At 37.9% G+C, this 24,208-nt stretch overlaps 1 protein-coding gene and 1 long non-coding RNA gene across 4 annotated transcripts in view; one reads left to right on the forward strand and one right to left on the reverse strand.

The window, feature by feature from the left end:
- LOC110346220 (uncharacterized) overlaps positions 1-19,389 on the reverse strand; it is a 59,809-nt gene extending 40,420 nt beyond the window's left edge. For both annotated transcript variants that reach the window (XR_015445578.1, XR_002390124.2), the window contains exon 1: positions 19,277-19,389. This is a non-coding gene — a long non-coding RNA (uncharacterized LOC110346220). The remainder of the gene's footprint in view (positions 1-19,276) is intronic.
- Positions 18,784-24,208, forward strand: part of Uprt (uracil phosphoribosyltransferase homolog) — a 29,561-nt gene continuing 24,136 nt past the window's right edge. Inside the window, exons 1-2 of one of the 2 annotated variants that reach the window (XM_004867490.4) lie at positions 18,784-18,842; positions 18,970-19,391. In XM_004867490.4, coding sequence (XP_004867547.1) covers positions 19,006-19,391 — 386 coding nt within the window. In that variant the 5' untranslated portion in view covers positions 18,784-18,842; positions 18,970-19,005. Of the gene's footprint in view, positions 18,874-18,969; positions 19,392-24,208 lie in introns of both variants that reach the window. The other variant, XM_004867491.4, reaches the window with a different exon arrangement.

The raw sequence follows: 24,208 nt of genomic DNA on the forward strand, positions 1-24,208 counted from the left end.
GAGTTTCAGTGGATATATTTACTTGTTAAATTTTAAAACTTTATATTTTCAAAAATGAACCTTGGAATGTGTCTTCATAAATATACAAATAATTTAAATATTCTTAAAAACAAAAGCAGCATGAAAACAGGAACCACTACTGTTTTGTTCTTGTTGCAACCTTGGCCTTGTAGTAATATAAAAGGAGGACTTTCTTTTACAATACTCTCCAAAGAGCCATATATTAGCTCATGGGGGGAGGAGATGGTAATAGGAAATGCCATAACATACAGTATTCACAGAAAACATCCATTTAATGTTTGATGATGCAATTATGCCCAACAGGTCATCTGGAAACCCTGTCCACACATGAAGAGTATGGATAGCTTCTAGTATTGCTCTGTGGCTCCCTGTCTGTAACTGAAAGGCTTGGGGAGAAGGATTCTCCTTAGTTTGGAGCCACCCTGGAACATTCTATGTAATCCCACAGATAAGAAAATTATATGCATTTATGGGTTATTTGTTCAGTAAGTGCTTGTATTTCTTTAAATATAGCCCCAAGATGTGTCATGTATTTGTGATATAAATATGATGTCAGATAAGAAAATTAACCCTTACTATATGTTTTTCACTCTGCATATATTTATAAATTTAATCCTGACAATAGACCTATCTCTATGAGATAGGTAGTAAGTATTATTACCCTGTTTTAAAGATAAGGAAACTGAGGTACTATACAGAGAAGTTATTTAAATTTCTTAGAGTAAATGTCTCAATGTCTCTTTAAAATTTATGTGCTAGAGATGGTTTAATAGTTCTATATTCCAGTATGTATGCAATATTTTCTGATAGGTGTATAGTAGGTATACTAGAGAGTTTACTAGTTCTATTTTATTAGAAAAATATATTCGAGTGACTACAAAGTAATTACTACAATTTTCTTGATAACAGTATGTCTTAACTGAAGGCTAAGTATGTAGGAGGAAATTCACAGCTTCCCTTAAGTGCTTACTTTTTCAGACCCAAACACATAGTGCTAGAATAGAAAAGGAAGGAAAAGGAAAATGTCACAGTCTATTTCTTACAATCACACTCTTCATGCAGGGGGCTGAATCTTACCTTTTGGTCTGCTGATTACAGGATTTACAGAGAAAAAATATGTCCTCTCGAAAGTAAAGATTCCCACTTAATTTAGGCCTTGGAGAATGGTGGTAGGTATAATAACAATGTATTTAAGTATATGTACTCAAGGAGTCAGATTAACTTGAGTTCAAATCCCAGTGCCATTACTAACCACTTCTATATTCTTTGCCAAGTTATTTCACCTCTTTAAGCAACAATACAGGTACAGGTACAGGTACAGGTAATAATAATACCTATCATATCAAACTTATGAAGATTATTTGAGATATGATGCATATAAAATGTTTGGCTTAGGAAAATGCTCAAAAAATTGTTTAGTAGGAAATGGCATTCCAAGTAGAATAATATAAATAGGGGTCTTGTAGTAGGTATATGAGAGTAAATAACAACAGACAAGACTATAAAGGATTCATCATGGGTCATGGAAGGTTAAGAGGGACATGGAGGAATTGGGATTTATTTATGTTGTCATAAAAGTATAGAAAGTTTATGACCAGAAAAGTCAATACTGTCAAATAAAGACTCAGAAAAAGTGACAATTATATAAATAGATTTATTCATTTTTTGGCAGTGCCAAGGATTGAACCCAAGGCCTGGCACATGCTATACAAATACTCTACCACTTAGCTACAACCCCAATCCAAAGTGTCAATTTTAAAATGAAAAACAAATTAATTCTTTTAGGCAGTCTGAACTCATAAGCATGGTCACATCATGTTTACCCAGGTCCACTGTCAGCTTTGTTTATGACTTCACATTCAATTTTTATTATAATATTATAATTTTAATATAAATAATCAAATGTTGAAAAGACATCATCTCACCCATCTCCAATGAAGCACTATTCACAATAGGCAGGGAATACAAACAACCAAAGTTTTTTCCATCAACTGATGAATAGAGGAGTATGTGATACATATACACAATGGGACACTGCCATAAAAGAGAATCAAATACTGTCATTTGCAGCAAAATGGATGGAACTGGAGGGCCTTCTGTTAAGTGAAAATAGCCAAACACAAGAAGAAAAGTACATAATACATATTCCCTGTAACATGTGAAATCTAAAAAAAAAAAAAAAAAAAAAAATCAACCTGAATGCAGAATAATGGTTATGGTTGGGAAGGGTACATAAGGGTGGATAAAGACAGGCTGGATTTGATAAGTGCATACTATATATATGTTGAAATATCACACTGAACGTTATTATTATGTATAATTAGTACAAGTTTATTAAAATATGAAATAAAATACAGAAAAAAAGTGGAGAAAAAAGATTTGCTTAAAGTTAGGTGACTTTATTGACACTGAACCTGTCTTGCAAAAAATATTTTTTAAAAGTCCTCTAAAAAAAAGAAAATTGATTCTTCAGCTGCCACCGGTGCCACCCGGGACCTGTGCACCATTCTTCAGCTGCTGCCCGGGGCTGCCCAGGACCTGCCTTCCATCAGCAGCGGGACTGACCGCAAGAGTGATGGCCAGATCTAGACAATGGCGAAGAGCAGAAAGACATCATTCTGATCTCAAGAAGATGACAGAGTGGTGAGCAGCAGAGAGAAGGGCTCTCCAAGGCTTGTGGTTGAAAATTGAAGCCCACCGGAAGAGCGAAGATAGCCATTATAATAAAGACACAGCGGACTACAGCAGTTGGTGAGTGGTTGGGATCGATCAGCACCTTCTACCCAAACCGAGACTTGCTGTGAGGGAGTGACAGCTCAAAACTGCAGCAGAACAGTGCAGAGTTCAAACCCACAGGAGGTCGGGGAACTCAATTCTGACCTCACAACCAGTAACCAGCCTGTATCTCATTGGACTACGGCTGGCTCACTGAGAATAAGTGACTCAGATATGCATACTGCTGCCCACATTGTTTACCGGTGACAGCAGAGACATGCCTTAAAGGGGACTTTTTCTTTCTTCTTTTATTTTTTTCTTTCTCTTTTTTTTCTTTTTTCTCTTCTTTTCTCCTCTTTCCTTTCTCTTCTTCAGTTCTCTCCTTTCTTGTTCCTGTTTTTCTCATTGTTTTTTGATTGTTCTTATTTCTATAAGAGCATAAATACTGTTCCTAGTTCTCCTGTTGCCATTAGTTTGTTCTGTTCTTGCTTTTGTTCCTTCCTTCTCTCTTTCCCTCCTGTCTTCACCAGTTTCCCAAAGTTCACATGATCTTCTTAGATCCTCTAGCCCTACTTCTAACCTTTCCCTCTCCTTCTATTTCTCTACCTACCCCCAAATTTTTCTAAGTCTTCTTTCCAGAATGTAAATTCACTGTTAGGAGGGGCTTGTTTACTGCAAACATATTTCTGGTTGGTCTTAGATTTTGATATATAACCTCAAGTTTGGTTCATGGAGTAGAGCATAGGAAAGAAATGGAATACATGAAACACATCCAAGCAGATATCGAAGAGATTAAAAATTCCATTGAAAGTTTCCACAGCAGGATAAGTGAATGTGAGGACAGAATTTCAGATATAAAAGACAGGATTGCAGTTAGCAAACATGAAAAGAAAGATTTCTTAAAAATAGCAAGGGACCATGAGAAATCAATCCAATAGCTACTAGATGATGTGAAAAAGAATAACTTGAGATCGACTGGAGGGCTGGGGATTTAGCTCAGTGGTTCCGGCGCCTGCCTTGCAAGTGCAAGGTCCCGAGTTCGATCACCGGTACCAAAAAAAAAAAAAAAAAGATTGACTGGAGTCAATGAGGGAGTAGGAGATAGTGCAAAAGACATACATAAACTTTTCACAGAAGTAATTACAGAAAACTTTGCAAAAGGGGGAAAGGAATTTGACATAGAGATAAGTAAGACATACAGAACTACAAGTAGCCATGATCAAAAAAATTTACACCTAGGCATATAATAAATAGTCAAGATTCCAGAAATCCAACATAAGGACAAAATATTAAAAGTAGTTAGAGGCCCAGGGATTTAGCTCAGTGGTGCCGCCGCCTACCTCGAAAGCACAAGGTCCAGAGTTCCATCCCCGGTACAAAAAAAAAAAAAAAGCAGAGAAAAGAAACCAATCACATACAAAGGAAAGCACATCAGAATCACTGCAGACTTCTCAACACAAATCTTCAAGTCAAAGAGAGTCTAGAGTGAAGTATTTGAAGCCCTAAAAGAAAACAACCTCCAACCCAGATTGATGTATCCTGCAAAACTATCGTTCAAAATTGATGGAGAAATAAGATAATTTCACAACAAAGAACACCTGAGGAACTTCATGAATATCTATCCAGCACTCCAAAATATTCTAAAGAATATCCTAGAAAAAGACAATGAGGAATACACTCCATGAACCCCAACAGAATGAAATCATCAGGCAAGGAAAGAAATTAAATGGGGGGAAAAAAGAGGAGCCAACAACAGGAAAATATCATGACAAGGATGTCAATACAAATCAGTTATAACCATCAATGTTAATGGTCTCAATTCACTAACCAAAAGAAATACACTGGCAGAATGGATCAAGAAGCAAGATTCAAAAATATGCTGATTACAAGAAACACAGGGCTGGGGATTTAGCTCAGTGGTTCCGCTGCCTGCCTCGCAAAAAAAAAAAAAAAAAAAAAGAAACACACTTAATTCAAAAAGAAATTAATAGACTGAAAGTCAAAGGATGGAAAACACTCCGTGCAACAGGAACCCAGAAAAAAGCAGGGGTAGCTATTCTATTTGCAGACAAAATAGATTTCAAGCCAAGACTAATTATGAGAGACAAAGAAGATCACAACATCCTTGTGAAGGGGACAATCCAAGAGGAAGAGATGACAATCTTAAATATATACGCACCAAATACTAATGCATGCAAGTGTGTAAAACATTTTTTTTTGGTACCAGGGATTGAACTTAGGATGTTGCACTTGCAAGGCAGGTGAAACAAATATTAACAGACATGAAAAATCAAATAAGCACTAATACACTTGTAGTGGGGGACCTCAATACCCCATTGTCACAAATAGATCAACTAGACAAAAGAAATCAACAATGAAATACTAGAACTTAACCAAGCTTTTGAACAAATGGACTTAATAGATATCTACAGAGTGTTCCATCCTACAAAATCAGAATACACATTCTTCTCAGCTGCACATGGGCCATTCTCCAAAATAGAGCACATACTAGCTCACAGAACATGCTTAAGTAAATGCAAAGGAACTGAACTTATTCCTTGCATATTACCAGATCATAGTAAAATGAAATTGGAGATCAATAGCAAAAGAAATCACAAAAACATGATAAACACAGGGAAATTGAATAACACCCTCTGGAACAACCAATGAGTCCCAGAGGAAATTAAAGAAGAAATCAGACAGTTTCTACAATTAAATGATAATGCCAACACAACATGCTGGAATTCATAGAACACAATGAAAGTAGTTCTATGAGAGAAATTCACAGCAGTGAATACCCATAGTAGGAAAACAGAGTGAGCTCAAATAAACAACCTAAAGCGGAACCTCAAGCTTCTATGAAAAGAAGAGCAAGACAAACCCAAAGCCCATACAAGGGAAGAAATCAACACTCAAAAATTAACAGCCTTCCTGTATGTGAAAAAGAGACTCACTGAGAGAAGAATTGGGAAACAACTCCTTTCACAAGAGCATCCAAATAAGAAATACCTAGGAATCAATCTAATGAAGGAAGTAAAAAGCTTCTACTTTCAAAACTACAGGACTTTGTTAATGAAAAAAAAAAAAAACTACAGCACTTTGAAAAAACAGATTGAAGAGGATTTCAGAAAATGGAAAGACATCCCTTGTTCTTGGGTAGCAGGAACCAATAAAGTGACAATGGCCATACTTTGAAAACTGTTATATAGATTTTACGTAATCCTGATCAAAATTCCAACAGCATGTATCACAGAACTAGAGAAAACAATCCAAAAATTCTTGTGGAAACAGAAGAGTCCTACAATAGCAGAGGCAATTTTAGGTAACAATGGCAAGTCAGGGGGTACCACAATCCCCAACTTGAAATTATACCACAAAGCTAATGTGATAAAAAAAAAAAACCAGGGTGTTATCGGCAAAGAAACAGACCCAAGGATCAATGGAACAGATTAGAAGATGCAGAAACAACTCCAGACATGTTCAGGCCCCTCACCTTTGACAAAGGAGCTAAACACCCTCACTGGAGGAAAGATAGCCTCTTTAATATTTGGTGCTGGAAAAAGTGGGTTTCAACTTGCCAAAGATTAAAACTAGACCCATATATCTTACCATGCACTAAACTAAAATAAAAATGGATCAAAGATCTAAATATTAAAACAGAAACACTAAATATGCTGGAAGATAGGTTAGGTAGAACTCTTGAAGACATTAGCATAGGAAAATACTTTATGAACAAAACCAAAGACTCTCAGGAACTAACATAAAGAATAAACAACTGGGATCTTATCTTATTAAAAAGCTTTTGCACAGCCAGAGAAACCACCAACAGAGTGAACAGACAAGCTACAATCTGGGAAATGTTTTTTACCAGCTGTTCTTTAGACAAAGGACTACTATCTAAAATATATAAAGAACTAAAAAAAAAGCAGACTCCCAAAATTTAAAGACACAATCCAAAAATGAGCATCTGAAATGAATAGATATTTGTCAGATGAAGAAGTAGAAACAGCAAATAAACATATGAAAAAATGTTCGACGTGACTGGTCCTTCATGATGTACAAATGAAAACAATGCTCAGATTCCATTTCACTCCAGAAAGAATGGCTGCTATCATGAAATCAACCAATAACAAATGCTCATGGAGTTGTGAGGAAAAAGGAACCCTTCTCCATTGTTGGTGGAAGTGTGGCCTGGTCCAACTACTGTGGAAATCAGTGTGGAGATTCCTCAAAAATCTAGGATTAGAGATTCCATTTGACCCAGCTATTCCCCTTCTTGGTATCTTCTCAAAAGAATTAAAAGCATCATACCACAGTGATATATGTACAGCTATGTTTATAGCAGCACAGTTTGTAATAGCTAGATCTTGGAAACAGCTCAAATGCCCATCAAGTGGTGACTGGATAAAAATGTGTTTTTTCTTTTATGGAGAACTACTCAGCCATAAAGAAAGATAAACTAGAGACATTTATAGCTAAATGGATGCACCTTGAGAACATACTCATAAGTCAAATAAATAGGACACACGTGTAAACAACAAATTGTTTCTCTGGTGTGAGAAACTGAAAGTGTAAATGAAGCCCAAGATGTATAATAGATATTGTGAAATAGGAAGAAAATATTCAAAGGGGAGCGGGAACTGGGGGCCTGGATGAAAGGAAAGAAGGGAAAGAAAAAATGAGAAAAGAAGGAAAATATGGAAACATAGCTTTTGTAAATAGGGAGCGGTGGAGGTGTTGAAGGGAGGGAAGGTTAATGGGAAAAAATAAGAACCAAGATATATCATGTACAGGTACAAATTCCAAATGATGAATGTGATCATAATATATATCTAAAATGTGCCATTAAACTTAATGAATAGAAAAAGAAAATAAAAAAGAGATCCTTTGCTACTAAAAGAAAAAAATAAAGTACAAAGATGCAATATGAGCCCAAAGATGGTGGCTGTTATAGACTGCAGAGGACATCAATGAATTGGGACCTTAGAAGCCAGAGGAAAACAAAAAGCAGACAAAAAGGCAAAGTGGGCTGCTTCGGCAGCCCCCCCAACCCAAAAGATGGGCCCTAGCCATGCTTGTCATGCTAGAGCTTCCTCTCCCAGAGACCAGAAGCTACTCCTCAGATAAAAGAGCATGATTTGCCTGAGAAGTTGGAAAGTATATAAGGGGTGGGGGATAATGAAAGTCTAGCAATCTTTGAAATGCTGGACCCCAAGTTCATAAGACCATTCCATTAAGGGTCTCACATGAGAAAGACAACATTGAAAACATTACTAGGCTGCCATTTCTATGTGCCATGGCTCACTACCATTGCTTGGGCTGTTTATAAAGGATGCTTATACTGTGCCCCAAACAATCAATATTTCCCCAAATACCTAGGAAAATCGGCACATGGGTGGTTCAGTGGTAGAATTCTCACCTGCCAAATATCTAGGAAACAGGAGCTGCTCCATGTGAAAACTCGCTTTTGGACTTTACTGAACTGCCTTGAGGTGGTGGCTATCAATATATGTTGGTGCTTGTCTGAACCTTCTCAGAATGGGTTGAAGCTTATCCCACCCAAACAGAAAAGGCACAAGAGGTAGCTAATGTACAATTAACAGACATCATCCCAAAACTTGAACAGCCTTTGACCTTAGAGTCACACAATGGACCAACATTCATAGCAGAGATAGTCCAGGTGTAGAAGATAAACTAGAAGCTTCACATCACTTACCAGCCACAGAGATAAAAAAGATGAAACACATGAACTGGACAATCAAACAACTGCTTAAAAATATTATCAAGAAACCCACTTGAGATGGGATAAAGCCCTACCCGTGGTTCTCCTCCAAGTCCAGTGTACTCCCACCAAACAAACTGGGTATTCCTCTTATGAGATTTTGTCCAGCCAGCCACCCCAAATCATAAGCCAAATTAAAGTTAATCTTAGTGAACTAGGGAAATTGTCCCTTAGGAGACAAATGCAAGCTTTGGAAATGGCCTTACTAGATATCCATAGTTGGGTACAAGAGAGAATGCCTATAAACCCAACAGACCCCTTCAAGCCTTTGTTTAAGTTAAGAAATAAAATACACTAACTCTGGGGTCCACATGGGATGGGTCTCACACTGTAATCCTGACTACCCTCACTGCTGTTAAAGTTACAGGAACCATGTCATAGATCTACCATAGTCGGCTAAAACCAATGGCCCAAGACAAATAGACTAGCCAGCAGGATCCAGACCACCTGAACCAGCTGCTCTTGTGACAAAACTTAACCGCCATTGACAACAACAGCCCTGCTCTAGTCACCCTGGAAGCTGACCAGTCCATGTACGGCCAAGCTTTGAAGATCAACATAGACTCACAATGTCAACATAAGTTTATCATCTTTGTTATAATTCTCCCTTGCCTCTTACCCTTACTTGTAAAAGTCAGCCATAGAAACTCTGATAGACACTACCACTCGACTGGTGGCCTTAATGAAGTACCAACCTCTGTGGAGTAGGTTGTACTGAACACCCCCTTGTGACCAAAATAATGGATAATAATAATGCCGATTAAGATAATGCTCTCTACTAAAACTTGTTATAGAAAGCATCAAAGAGGGGGAATGAAGCAGGACTTAAAGAAAAACAAGTTCTTCCTCGCCTTGGGCAGTTTCCCCCTCTTGGATCACCCTCCTCTTTTTGTAGCTGTAAATCCTTGTTCTGGCACACATAAAATTGACAATTATGTCTTGTAAACAAAGTTTATTATACCTTGTTCTCATGATTCATAAGACACTGCCTTCTTACAAGGCTAAAGTACAAAACTGTCTGCCCTTGTCCTGGTCTGGTAAACATACTTGGTATGTCACTAAAAATACCATCTCCCTTTTGATGAAAAGTATAAAAGCTGAAACTTTTCTTTGTTCAACACTCTTCCTTTGGACAGGAGTCCATTGAGCAGTTGTTCATCTAAAATCCGAAATAAATCCTCCTGATTTCCATTTGGTCTCTCCTGTTTCCTGGAATTCTGCAACAGTATGAGTCAGTCATGTGGTTATGCCATGTTTGTCCACCATTTTCTTTTTCAACTGACCTCATGGACATTAGGAAATATTACCCTTATAGATAACAACTAAAGCCTCCAATTTTAGGGAATATATGGGACTCCTCTCAGGTTTTTGTCTGAATCAGGTTAGATCCCCTCCCTGTTTAAACTAACAGAAATCTAGGTAATTAAGAAAAATGTGAAAAAAAGGAAAAAAAGAAAAAGAAAAATGTGCCTAAGAGCCTGAGTGAAGCAAAGGTAACCAACAGTAAAGGTCAACTCAACCTTCTGCAAGTATGCAAAAGTAGAGCTATCTTGTACCTAGAAATTTTAAAGGTTTTTAAAATTTTTCTTCACTTAAAGGCTAAAAAAGATTTATATCTCTACTGCTTTATAGTAATTACAAAAGTTTTATTTCTGGGATAAAGGTAAGGGATACTGTTTCTCAAGTGGCTAGATAGAGGCAGGTTCCACCCTGATCTTTTTTCTCAAGTAGTTACTTGGAGGTTTCCCCAAGGAGGAGTGTGACCCTTCTGTTTAAGGAGTCATAGTGGACCACAGGGTACACAGAGTTATAAGAAGCAAAGAAAGAAAGAAAGAAAGAAAGAAAGAAAGAAAGAAAACAAGCAAGCAAGCAAGCAAGCAAGCACCCGTGTTGCTTTACCAGAGATATCTAGTTAGTAATGCATGAGTCTCACAAGTGGCATTGGTGACTCAATGGAATTGCATCCTTCTGCATGGGATGCCACCTAAAGGACCCCAGACCTAGTCTTCTCTTTCCACAAGTCCCACAATGTATCATAGGAAACAACTTGCACATTCCAGTGACCTTGGCATTAAACTATGTCCTTATAAATTGAGCCTGAGAGATTTCTGCAAAGATGATGGAGTGATAAGCAGCAAAAAATCTACCTCTCAAAGAAAAAATAACAACTTGTGGAAGAAAAGAAGAAGGAGCTGGATTCACAGGACCCAGTAATGATCTGAAGGGAAAATTGGAGACCACAGAGAAAGTGGAGAGACAACTTCAGCACAGTAAAAGGAAAGAACAATCTGCAAATTTTCCCTAGCTCAATGACTCATGGCATGAGAGAGGATGACTGAATCTACAAAGACATATTGAGGGCAGGTGACTTCAGAGGCACCCAGAAAGAAAGGCACCACTGGAATTGAACAGTGGATGCTGTGCACTACAGTAGCTGTTGAGTGACTCTCATCCAAGTGACTGCCATGTCCCTTGGATAGGGTGCTTGGCAAGATGCTATTTTAGGGAGGGGTCAACTGAACCCAGGACTAGAACAGTGGAGAGTTGGATTCATCTCAGGGCTCTCAGTGTTGAAACCCCACAGTTACTGGGTGATGGATAACCATGAGAGATGTCCAGGTTCAGGGAGCTGTGGTCAGGCCAGTAAGAGACAGCAAGAGTGTTGCAGGTTGAAAAACTCAGGTTCTCATCTCACACACAGAGGCCAGGATCAGCCTGAACTTCTGTGGAGGGAAAAGCACCAGAATCAACAACTTGACTTAGTCCTACTGCAGGCTTGCCAGGATTATCCATCACCTCACTCTGATCCTACTGAAGGCTTGCTGGGGTCATCCAGCATGGGCCTGGCTCTTCCTGCCTCCTTTGTCTACCAGTGACAGCAGAGTCACACTCTGAATTGGATAATATAACAAAACTGTGGACCCTAGAAAAGAGCCATAGGCTTGAAATCACAGAGAAATCTCTTCAATTTTTTCTTTGCATTTGTTTTTCTTTTCTGGGGGTTCATTTGCTTTTTTCTTGATTGTTTTTGCTTTTCATGAGTTTGAACATTTTTTTTCTTTTGTTGTATTCTCGTTTTCATTTTTGCCTTTTTCCTTCCATTCTGTCTTCTCCACCAGTTTCTAAAAGCTTGGTTAATTTTCCTGTGTCATTTGGCCATGCTTCTATATCTTTCTCTTATTTTCTTTCTCTATTTTTCCTCTTATCCCCTTTAAATCTTCTCCAGTGAGGGTAAAATCTCTCTGATTGGATATTTACTGTCTATAATTTTCTGATATGTTTTAGATTTTGTTATATAAATATAAAATTTGTACCTATGGTTAAAGCTGGCAATTTAACAGTTGCCACAGTTCGTCATTTTCTAGACTGTGCTTGATGCTATTGTTATTACTGATTGTACTACCTTAGACAAGGTGACATAGTTTTTGTGATCAGTTGTTCTTCCTTGAGTGCCAATACCTAGATTGTCTAGGGAGTCATAAGCAATACCAGAGTCTAATACCAAAGGCCTGGGTGTAGTCCAAAAAGGCAGCAACTTCTCATCCCAAATAAATTGAAGAGGCAAGATCCTGGACAGACTGAAAAGCCAGCTGATATTTCTGAGAAGTAATAATTTCCTAAGGAGGATTCAATACTACTAACAAAGCTATCTACCATAAGGAAGCAAGAAGCATCAATGCAGAAAACAGATTTCAAGAATAAAAAATGAGAAAACATGGAAGCAACATATAAAACCAATCTCAACTTAGCCCAAGGCAAATCCAAGGGGCATTGAAGTAGTAGAAATGAAAAGTCACTAAGCTGAACTTTCTGAAATAGTAGCAGCAGAAGTAGCAAAGCAGATGAAGGGGACTTTACAAAAAACCAAATCAGAACTACACAGATAACTAAAGAGATGATGATCATAATGAAGGACATAGTAATGCATCTAGAGCAGATAAAATAAAAAATAGAGGAGCTTAGGAAAGTTATGAGAAACATGAATGGTCAAAATATGAAAGAACTGAAATCCACAAAACAGATTCAAACAGATATCCAGGAGATGAAAAATTCTATTGAAAGTATACACAACAGAATCACCCAATGTGAAGACAGAATATCAGTTCAGGAAGACAGGTTTGTGGTTAGTGATCATCAAATGGAACATTTCTTAAAAATAGTAAGGGAGCACAAAAAATTAAACAGCTGCTAGGTGATGCAAAGAAGATTAATTTAAGATTAAACAGTATTAATGAGAAATTAAAAGATAGCACAAAGGACATAAAAAACCTTGTCACAGTAGTAATAGCAGAAAACTTCCTAAGCATGGGAAAAGAATTTGACATACAGAAAAGTGAGACATCTAGAACTCCAATTAGCTGTGATCAGAAAAAAATTACACCAAGGAATACAGTAGTGAAGATTCCAGAAATTCAACAGAAGAAAAGAATATTAAAAGCTGTTAGAGAATTGAACACACTGCCAATACAGGAAAACCCATCAGAGTCACAGCAGACTTCTCAACGCAAACCCTTAAGTGAAGGAGAGCTTGAAGTGAAGTTTTTGAAGCTCTAAAAGAAAACAACCTCCAACCCAGATTGATGTACTCTGCAAAATTATCTTTCAAAATTGATGGAGAAATAAGATACTTTCATGATAAAGAACACCTGAAGAAATTCATGACCAAAAAACCAGCACTCCAAAAACTTCTGAAGAATATTATAGAAAAAGACAACAAAGACAATAATTCCATGAATCCCATTAGAATGAATGCATCAAGCAAGGCAAGCAATTAAACAAAAGAGAAAGAAAGGGAACCAACCACAGGAAAATAACGTGACAAGGATACATCAATTCCTATCAGCTATAACCATCAAATTGAATGGGCTGAACTCACCAATCAAAAGAAACAGATAGGCAGAATGGATCAAGACAGCATCCAATAATGTGCTGCATACAAGAAACACATTTAAATCAAAAGGAAATCCAGGGCTGGGGATTTAGCTCAGTGGTTTCGCCTCCTGCTGCACAAGTGCAAAGACCTGAGTTCGATCCCTGGTACCAAGAAAAAAAAAAAAGGAAATCCATACACTGAAAGTCAAACAATCGAAAACAGTACTCCATGGGATAGGAAGACAGAAAAAAGCAGGGATAGCTATACTATTTGCAGACAAAGAGGATTTCAAGCCAAAATTGATCAGAAGAGACAGTTACTATATACTTGTTAAGGGAATCATCCAAGAGGAAGAGATAACAATCATTAATATATATGCATGAAATACTGGTGCACCTAACTATATAAAACAAATACTAATGGATATAAAAAATCTGATAAGCACTAATACAATTGTAATGAGGGACTTCGATACCACACTGTCACAAATAGACAGATCAAATAGACAAAAAAATCAATGAAGAAACAGCAGAGTTAAAGCAAACCTTTGAACAAATGGACTTAGTAGATACTATAGAGTGTTCTGTGCAACAACAAAAGAATTCACATTCTTCTCAGCAGCACATGGGACTTTCTTCAAAATAGACCACATACTAGCTCATAGAACATGCTTACATAGATGCAAAGGAATTGAAATTATCCTGTGCATATTATCAGACCATAGTAGAGTGAATCTGGAAATCAATTGCAAAAGCAACCACAAAAACTACATAAACACATGGAAATTAAATAGCATCCTCCTGAAAAACAAATGGGTCACAGAAGAAATTAGACAGTTTTTACTATTAAATGATAATGCCAATATCAGATAACAGAACTTATGGGAGGTAATGAAAGGAATCCTATGAAAGAAATTTATAGTAGTAAATTCCCACATCAGAAAAATAGAGCAAGGTCAAATAAATAACCTAATGTTGAACCTTAAGGTTCTAGAAAAATAGGAGCAAGCAAAACCCAAAGCAGAGATGAGGTAGGAAATTGTAAAGATTAGGGATAAATTAATGTAATTGAGACTAAGAAAACAATACAAAGAATTAATGAATCAAAAAGTTGGTTCTGTGTAAGATTAAATACAGAAACACATAGCCAATCTTATAAAAAAAAAAAAAAAAAGGAAAGAAGAGACCCAAATCCATGCAATTAGGAATGAAAAGGGCAAAATCACAATGGATCCTCCAGAAATCCAGAATATTGGCAAAACCTACTTAGAGAACTTCCACTCTATTAAGACAGAAAAGTGAGAAGAAATGGACAGATTCCTAGATACATATGAATTACCAAAGTTGAATCAAGAAAATATAAAATTTCTAAATAACCCAATATCAGTCAATAAAATTGAAGTAGTAATTTTAAAACTACCAACAAGAAAAGCCTAGGTCCTAACAGTTTCACTGCTGAATTCTATAAAAAATTTAGAGAAGATTTAATCCCATTATTCCTCAAACTCTTTAATGAAATTGAAGAGAAAGCAAATTCTTTCCTGGAAGAATGAATTACCCTGATACCAAAACCAGAGAAGGATCCAAATAAAAAACAGAACTATAGGCCAGTCTCCCTAATGAACACAGATGCAAAAATCATCAATAAGATACTGGAAACAAAATGCAGCAAATCATCAAGAAGATTATACAACATGACCAAGTATGATTAATTCCAAGGATGCAGGGATGGTTCAACAAGTGCAAATATATAAATGTAATACACTACATTAACAGAACCAAGGATAAAAACCAGAACATCATCTCAATGGATGAAGAAAAAGCATTTTACAAAGTCCAACACACATTCATTATAAAAATCCCTACAGAAAAGTGGAATAGAAAGTCTATCTCAATCTGATAAAAGTCGTCTATGACACAAAACAGCTAATATCATACGAAATGGAGAAAAACTGGAAACTTTCACTCTAAAATCAGAACAAGTCCAGGACACCCACTATCATCAGTCCTATTCAATATAGTTCCTGAAACAGAGCAATTATACGATAGAAAGGAAAAAAAAGGAATAAAGATAGGAAAGGAAGAAGTTAAATTGTCATTATTTGCAGATAACATGATACTCTATATAGAAGACCCCAAGAACTCCACCAAAAGTCTTCTAGACTTAATAACCAAATTCAGTAGTGTAGCTGGATACAAACTTAACACGCAAATATCAATAGCACTCCTGTATACAAATAACAAACTCACTGAGAAAAAACTAGGGAAACAACACCTTTCAAAATAGCATCGAAAAAAATTGAAATATTCAGGAATCAATCTAACAAAGGAAGTAAATGACTTTTACATTGAAAATTACAGTACTCTGAAAAAAAGAGATCAAAGAGGATATCAAAAATGGAAAGATATCCTTTGCTCTTGTGTAGGAAGAACCAACATAGTGAAAATGGCCATACTCCTAAAATTGTTATACAGATTTAATGCAATCCCAATCGAAATTCCATTAGCACACCTCACAGAACTAGACAAAACATTCCTAAAATTCATTTGGAATCAGAAGAGACCTAGAAAAGCAAAAACAATTCTGGGCAAAAAACTGAGGATCAACAGAACAGACTAGAAAATGTAGAAACAAACCTCAAAACACTCAGCCACCTTATCTTTGACAAAGGGGCCAAATACATTCACTGGAAGAAAGCCTCTTTAATAAGTGGTGCTGGAAAAACTGGCTTTCTACATGACAAAGACTAAAACTATACCCATGTCTCTCACCATGCACTAAACTAAAATCAAAATGGATCAGAAATCTAAATATTAAAACAGAAATACTAATTATGCTGGAAGAGAGAATAGGTAGAACTCTTGAGGACATAGGGGTAGCCAAAGACTTCATGAACAAAACCTGGACTACACGGAAATAGTTCAAAGAACCAACAACTGGGATCTCATCCTATTAAAAAGCTTTTGCACAGCAAAATAAATCACCAACAGGGTGAAGAGACAAACCACAGAGTTAGAAGAAATTTTAGCAAGTTGTTCCTCAAAGGACTAATATGTGGAGCATAGATGCCAGGGATTTAGCTCAGTGGTTCCGGTGCCTGCCTCACAAGTGCAAGGTCCCGAGTCAATTCCTGGTACCAAAAAAAAAAAAAATTGCTAGAACATACAAAGAACTGAAAAAAAATCAGACCCCCCCAAATTTAGTGACTCAATCCAAAAATAGGCATCTAAATGAAAAGACACTTCTCAGATGAAGAAATACAAACAGCAAATAAACATGAAAAAATGTTCAACATCACTGGCCATCTGAGAGATGCAAATTAAAACAACGCTGAGATTCCATCTCACTCCAGAAAGAATGGCTAATATTGACAAATCAACCAACAACAAATTTGGGTGGGGCTGAGAGGAAACAGGAACCTTTTTCCACTGTTGGTGGGAGTGCAGACTGGTGCAACCACTGTGGAAATCAGTGTGGAGCTTCCTCAAAGAAGTAGGATTAGAGGTGCCATTTGACCCAGCTATTCCCCTTTTGAGTATCTTCCTGAAAGAATTAAAAGCATCGTACCACAATGATATATGAGCACCCATATTTATAGTGACACAGTTTGTAATAGCTAAATCTTGGAAACACCTCCAATGCCCATCAACTGATGAATAGATAAAAAAGATTATTTTTATACAATGGAGTACTACTCTGCCATAAAGAAGGATGAGGTTGAGACATTTATAGCTAAATGGATGCACCTTGAGACCATACTCTTATTTATTTATTTATTGGTACCGGGGATCGAATTCGGGTCCTTGCGCTTGTGCAGCAGGCGGTGAAACCACTGAGCTAAATCTCCGGCCCGAGACCATACTCTTAAGTGAAATAAATCCAACACATATGTATAAATATCGCACTGTCTCTGTGGTGTGAGACACTGAAAGGGTGAATAAGGACCAAAATGTATAATAGATAATGTGAAATAAGAAGAAATGGTTCAAAAGGAAAGGGGAACTAGGGAAGGGGGAGGAAAAAAAGGAAGGAAAAAAGAAACGAGAAGAGAAGGAAAAATGGAAACAAAGCTCCTGTAAAGAAGGGGAAAAGGGGTTGAAGTGAGAGGAGGAATTGGGGAAAAAAAGAGGAATCAAGATATATCATATACAGGTACAAACTCCTTATGATTAATGTGATCATTATGTATATCCAAATTGTACCAATAAAGTTAATAAAATTAAAAAAATAAAACTGAATGGGATTACAATTCTCAATTGCAGTTCTTATCATCCAATCAAATTTAAACTGTCTACATTATTACAGCTAATAGTGTACAGATCTGGAAGGTGAGGTACAAACAGAGAAATAAAAGTTGTGAATATCACCAATACCAATGAACAAACAAAAAATGAAAGCAAAGAGCTAGATCAAAAACCAAGGGTCAAGTGTCCAAAGGTCTGGTTACTCTTGTTATCTGTTAATTATATTTTTCTACATCTCTGCATGTATTGGTTATGTACCTGTGTGGAAGAAAGAATTCAGCGGTGAAATAATTCATCCATCTCACTTTATAGATGGGAAAAGTCAAGTCCAGAGGGGCAAAGGACTTGTCAAATGTCCCCCCAGTAATTCATTTTGGTAGATTTAGCAGATTTCTGACTTTCAGGTTGTAGCTCTTTTAAAAAGGCAGCCTAGTAAGTCCCTCTTTTCTTCAAGACATTAGTTTTAAAAACTCAGAATTGCTGTCACTTCCTAAAAATAAAAATTATTGGGTCTCTTTTCAGATTTGCCGAATCAGAATGTCAAAGGTGGACCATGAAAATTTGTATTTTAAGAAGCTCTACAGTTGCTCTGATACACACTGAGGTTTGAAAAGTACTGCCCTAGACACTCTTTCCTTCAGATCTTTATTTCCAAGTATTTAAAAGAAACAAAATAATAGTGGATCTGAAATGTTCTCAGAATCTGCATGGTAAAGCGTACACTGTAGGACCCAACCAATAACCATAAGAAACTTTAGTCGTCAAGTACACTTGTGAAGCTGCTGCTTGTACGGGACAGACACTTTAGCAGCCTGCTAGGCGTTTTTAGTTCCTCCTTTGATAACACACGTCATCTTGAAGATGCAGTTACGGAAGTATAATTTCTCTGCCAACTCACAAAATCTGAAAACATGGGCTTTAGGTGTGTAACACACTCCAAGCTTCTCCTGGCTCTACCAATCACCCAAGGAGCCCAAGGCAGACGCTCCCCCTTCCCCTCAGCCCCGGCAACCAGGCACCTCTGCCCAGACTAGCTGCCAGGCTAAGTGTAGGAATACAGGCAGCAGTGGTGGACACAAAGAGTTAAGTATTAGCGTGCTGAAAAGTGGCAGGGAGAGCGGCCAATAGGGTGTGTACGCAAGCAGTACGTCCGGTGTGGGCGGGCGTGGGACAAAGCTGACAGGAGGGAACCGTAAGCGGCCTAAGGGTGAGAGGGCAGCCTGGGTTACGGATTTGGAGTAAGAGCAAGGGGGTGGGGGGACGGGGACCGGGGCGGGGCGGCTGGGAAAGCACGCGCGCGTCAGCCCTTAATCGCCGTTCTCCCTTATTCTTAGGGTTTGGTAACAAGCGGACAGCCCAGAGTCTGGTGTATGGCCACAGAATTACAGCATCCAGACTCCATGCCCTGTCACAACCAGCAAGTAAATTCTGCCTCAACCCCGAGTCCCGAACTGCTGCAACCTGGAGACCTGATCCCAGATCAAACTGGGGGAAGTAGCGCTGCTGAGGCTAAACTGACTCTCCTCACTGGGCACGCCCATTCTAGCGCGACGGCTGAGTGGGATTCTCAGGCCTGCGGCACCACCAGCCTTAACTCCGAGAGCCCAGGCGACACTGGTAACAATAGCAACTATGACGCACCTGCTGGCGACTCCCTTTCAGGGGACTGCGAACTCTCCAGACAGATAGCGTCGCAGCTGAAACTTCTGCCAATGAATGATCAGATCCGGGAACTGCAGACCATCATCCGGGACAAGTAAGTCAAGAACGGAAGGGGAAAGGGAGGCGGAACTGACGAGGGCCTGCATGGGATGGGCGGGGATTGGAAATAAAAAACCCAAGGAATAGTGTTCTTGCCCTTGAGGAAATGGTCTTTGGAGAGATTAGGGCAGGGCCTGTTCTTTGGGGAATATGTTCCAGGGGAACTCATGTGACACACTTCCCTTTCGTAGTTCCCAGTTCACTTTAACTAGGTATGAATCCTTTTAGGTAGCCCTGGTCTCTCCTGGCCTCTTTGTCTCTGTGAGCAATGATGAATCCTCAGACATTCCTAGCAGATAAACGCCCCTGTGCTCTCTGTCCAGTGCCTAAGTGGTAAATTTGTACTCCAAAATGGTTACTACCTATGGTTTTGCATTACCACCAAACATCACAGGTTCACAGATTAAAATAAAGCAATTTCAAGGAAATTCTATTGTACTGCACTGAGCCTCTGATCCTTCAGTATTTGCTACTTCAAAAATGTCATTTTGTTTAGATGTAGAATTTCAGGTTTACCTGATCACTTGAAAGCATACCATCCAATTCTTAGTGATTGTTTTACTGTAAATTTACAAAACATAGATAAGAGAACCAAAGGAACCTTTCACCCCTGCTCATCTCACAAACCTTTGTAGCCTTCATGTTAAAATGCTATTTTGAAATTGCTTTGAGAAAATCCATGTAAAACATGGGAAGTATGTACCATAATAAACTACAGCTCGTTTCTTTATTGGTCGCACTTTACCTCCTTGTTGAGAAAGGGTCTTGCTGTGTTGTCCAGGCCATCCTCAAACTCCTGAGGTCAAGTGCCATTCCCATCAGATTCCCAAGTAGCTGGGACTACATGTGTGCACCACTGCACCACACTCCTAGTGGCGGCATTTTAAATGAGTAGCTACAGCATGTCAGAACACCACCTATTTTCAGTGGTGAGGCATACCTTGATAAAGATAGGTACTGTATGACAGATGCCACTCCCTAAATCAGACTCTAGTAATTTTTATTCATACTGTTGTAATAGGCTCCTAATTTTCTTATCTGCAGTTTTTCTTTCTCACAGCAGCCTTTTTTGACTTCTCAGAGGCTACCAAATAGTCTTGAATCCTTAGCTTGATATTTAGGCCCCTCCTCATGGTTCCTAGGAACTATTCTGAAACATTCTTGCTTCTTTTCTTATCTAGAATTCCCTATATCGTCTTTGTTCATGTTCAGCTCCTATTTTTGAAGGTTAAATGCAACTTTGCCAAGAGGCTTTCTTTTAATCATTCCTGGCTGATCTTCAGTGACTTTTTTTGTTTTTTGAGGCAGGGTCTCCCTTTGTACTTCAGGCTGACCCTGAACTCACTATGTACCCCAGGCTGGCTTCTAACTTGTGGAGATCCTCCTGCCTCAGCCTCCCAAGTGCTGGGATTTCAGGCATGTGTGTGCCACCACACGCAGCTTTCAGTGACCTTTTTAATGCAAAATTTACCTTCTATTTTGTATATTGCTACTTGTGTGTTGATCTTATCTTGCCTGTTAGATTTTAGGCTCTTTGAAAGGCAGACTCTTCTGCATCTTTGAATTCCAACCCTGCCTTACAGGTAATAGATACTCAATTACTAAAGATTCTTTCTAGCTCTTTATATTTTAAGTATAAATCTATACTATCTGTTTATAATGAATACGTATGGAAAACTGATCATATGATGTAATAAATAGATGAAGTAGTAATTTTTAGAAGTATAAGCATAGGTTTGGTTGGTAGTGGTGGTGTGAGCAGCTGAAAACAAACATTTGTGAAACAAAATAGGATGATGATTCTTGTTTCTGTAGAGCAAAAGTTAACTAACCTTGGATCTTGGACTCCACTGCACCTGTAGATGAGTTTCAGGTCCTTAGTGAACCCTCAGAAGTTTCATGCAAAATTTTATCTGTATGTGTATTTTCAGTGGTTTAATATCTTAAGGTAGGCATGGTGATTCATGACTATTGATAGGTCTCCCACTACCTCAGCAGCTATTATGTATAGTAGCTGCCCTCTTCCTATGGTGCCTTGCCCCCTCCCCTGTGTGATGTCATGCCAAGATGGTTGCTCCCACCAAAGAACAAACCCTTCTTCCCAGCATGCCCCTGGTCCCACCTAGAGAGTAACCTAATACTCGCTCACCTCCTACCACCTAGTGATGTCACTGGCTCCTCCACTCCCTGATCACTACCTCACTCATCCCCCCCTACAAACCCCACCCCAGTCTCTATAAAAGACTCTCCCTGCCCCGGCCATATTGCTTTTGTCTCTCCTTTGTTCAGAGACAGCCCGGCAGATCTATTCCCCTAATAAAGGCTTGCTGTGGCCTGGTCTGATCTTGGTCTTTGGCCCTTTTACCTGACAAGTATAATCCCAGAACTCTTCGAGGCTGAGACAGGAGGTTCACGAGTTCTATCCCAAAAGGGGCAACTTAGCAACTTGGGAGACCTTGTAGCTCAATGGAAGGGCCCCGTGTTCAATTTCTAGTACTACAAAACAAAAATCTTCATTGAGATATTCATATACCATAGAATTCAGGTATTAGTGCACACTGGCTGTGTACCATCACGTACCATAGTCAGTTTCAAAACATTTTCATTACCCCAATAAGAAATCTCCTGCCCATTAGCATTCATGCCTCATTTCCCTTCAACCTCCCCAAAACCCTGGACAATAACGCGTCTACTTTCTGTCTCTATTAATTCGCCTATTTGGACAGTTCTCTTTTAAAATTTATTTTTTAAATTAAACATGAAAATATTTATTTTATTTTTTCCAGTTTTAATTTTTTATCAGTAAATGTTTACATCACATAATGGTTACATTCCTTGTTGGAAGCTAATACATGTACGTAACACATCTCAATTCTTTTTTCATCACCTTTCCCTTCCTTCCTCCTCTATCTCTTGATCTCCTTCCCATTTGAAAAAGATCTATCTCCCTACTTTTTATTATCTGTCTTGTATTTTGATCTTTATTTATGTTTTGGATTTCTTTTTTTTTGGGTACTGGGGATTGAACTGGGCACCTTGTGCTTGTGAAGCAGGCGGCAGAACCACTGAGCTAAATCCCTGGCTTGGATTTCCTATATAAGAGAAATTACATGATATTTAAGCTTGTGTGTCTGATTTATTTTACTTACCATTATGTTCTCAAAGTGCCTCCATTTTCCTACAAATGACTCAAGTGTATTCTAACTCAATTGTGTATAAATACCACATTTTCTTTCTCCATCTATCTGTTGATGGACATATAGGCTGCTTTAAATTTATTTTTAACAGATACATAAAGCATAAAATTGCACATATTAATACCATGTAATGTTCAATACACATATATATATCACATAATGTTTAAATCAGGCTAATCATATTTATCTCTTCAAACATTGATCATTTCTTTGTGATGAAAACTTTCAAAATCCTTTCTTCTAGCTTTTTGAAACATACAGTATATTGTTGTTATCTATAATTACCCTCCAGTGCAATGGCGTATTCAGAACTTCTCACTCATATTTAACTATAACTTATTATCCATAGCTCAGCCCCAATTCTTCCCTCCCTGCTACTCTTTCCAGCCTCTACTAACCACTATTCTACATTCAATTTCTATGAGATCAACTTTTTTAGAGTCCACTTGAGTAAAGTATGTGATATTTGTTATTCTGAATGTTTTATATAAAAGGAATAATAAAATATATGATCATTTTGTGACTACTTTTTTTAGAGTAATGTTTTCAGGGTTTACCCATGTTTTATCACTATATCATTCCTTTTTATGGCTTAATAATATTATACTGTGTAGAAATACTGCAATGTGTTTATCCATTTAATAGTGGATGTTTGGGTGGTTTCCACTCTTTGGCTACTATGAATAATGCTGCTATGGACATTTGCTTATGTTCTTTTTTTATGGGGTAAGGATCCTTTTATTAGATTTCACAAAGGGTCATAAAGTGTAGGTTAAGGACCATTACTATAGAACTTAGAGCATGATAGTAGTATTTATATGTGGTAATATCTGTATATACCTCATTATTCTTCATTACTCAAAAAACCTGGATTACATAGTAAACCTGGATGTAAGTGGAGTCTTTTGGTTTATTCTACATTTGGTAGGATCGAGAGGAGTGATGATAGGCCAGACGTTTAGAATTTCTGTGCTTTAGCTCTATCATTTGTAAAATGAGGATGTTGGTGCTGCCTCATGGTGCTCCTGAGAGGCTAAAACAAGATAACTGTCTGTGAACATTTGTTACAAACTGTGAAGAGTTGTGCATATTTAAGGAATTTCAAATGTACAAGTTTGGATTTGTGCATACTTCTTTGGACAGTGAAAGGAATTTGATTGAAAATGGAACTCACATTCTTATTTTGAAAACCAATCCTGACAGATCTTAGATAATTTTTATTGTGCTTTGATGCAGTACAGAAAGACCCACCACTTTTTTTTTGCAGCACTGGAGATTGAAGCTAGGCCTTGCACATGTTAAGCAAGTACTCTACCACTGAGCCATACCCTCAGCCCTCCCACTACAATTTTTGATAACTAGTTGATGCTTACTTAAGCTGGGGACAGTGTTTTTTGTTAACCAAATTCATTAACAGAGGCTGTCTCTTCCGTTTTTTATCTGTAAAACATTGTCATCCTCTCACACAAATAAGACCTGTTTCAGCTTCTGTAGGGGGTGCCTATGGCAAGATGAAATATATTTATATAGATCTAATTCTGGAAAGTATCACTGATTATCATATCTTGTTCTCTTTCTGGCATATGTAGTTGTCTGATAATAGAAGCAACTGGAA

The sequence above is a fragment of the Heterocephalus glaber genome, unplaced genomic scaffold (genome assembly GCF_053883595.1).
Source record: "Heterocephalus glaber isolate CG9 unplaced genomic scaffold, H.glaber_assembly_v1.0 deba00001613, whole genome shotgun sequence".
Taxonomy (NCBI): Eukaryota; Metazoa; Chordata; class Mammalia; order Rodentia; family Bathyergidae; genus Heterocephalus; species Heterocephalus glaber.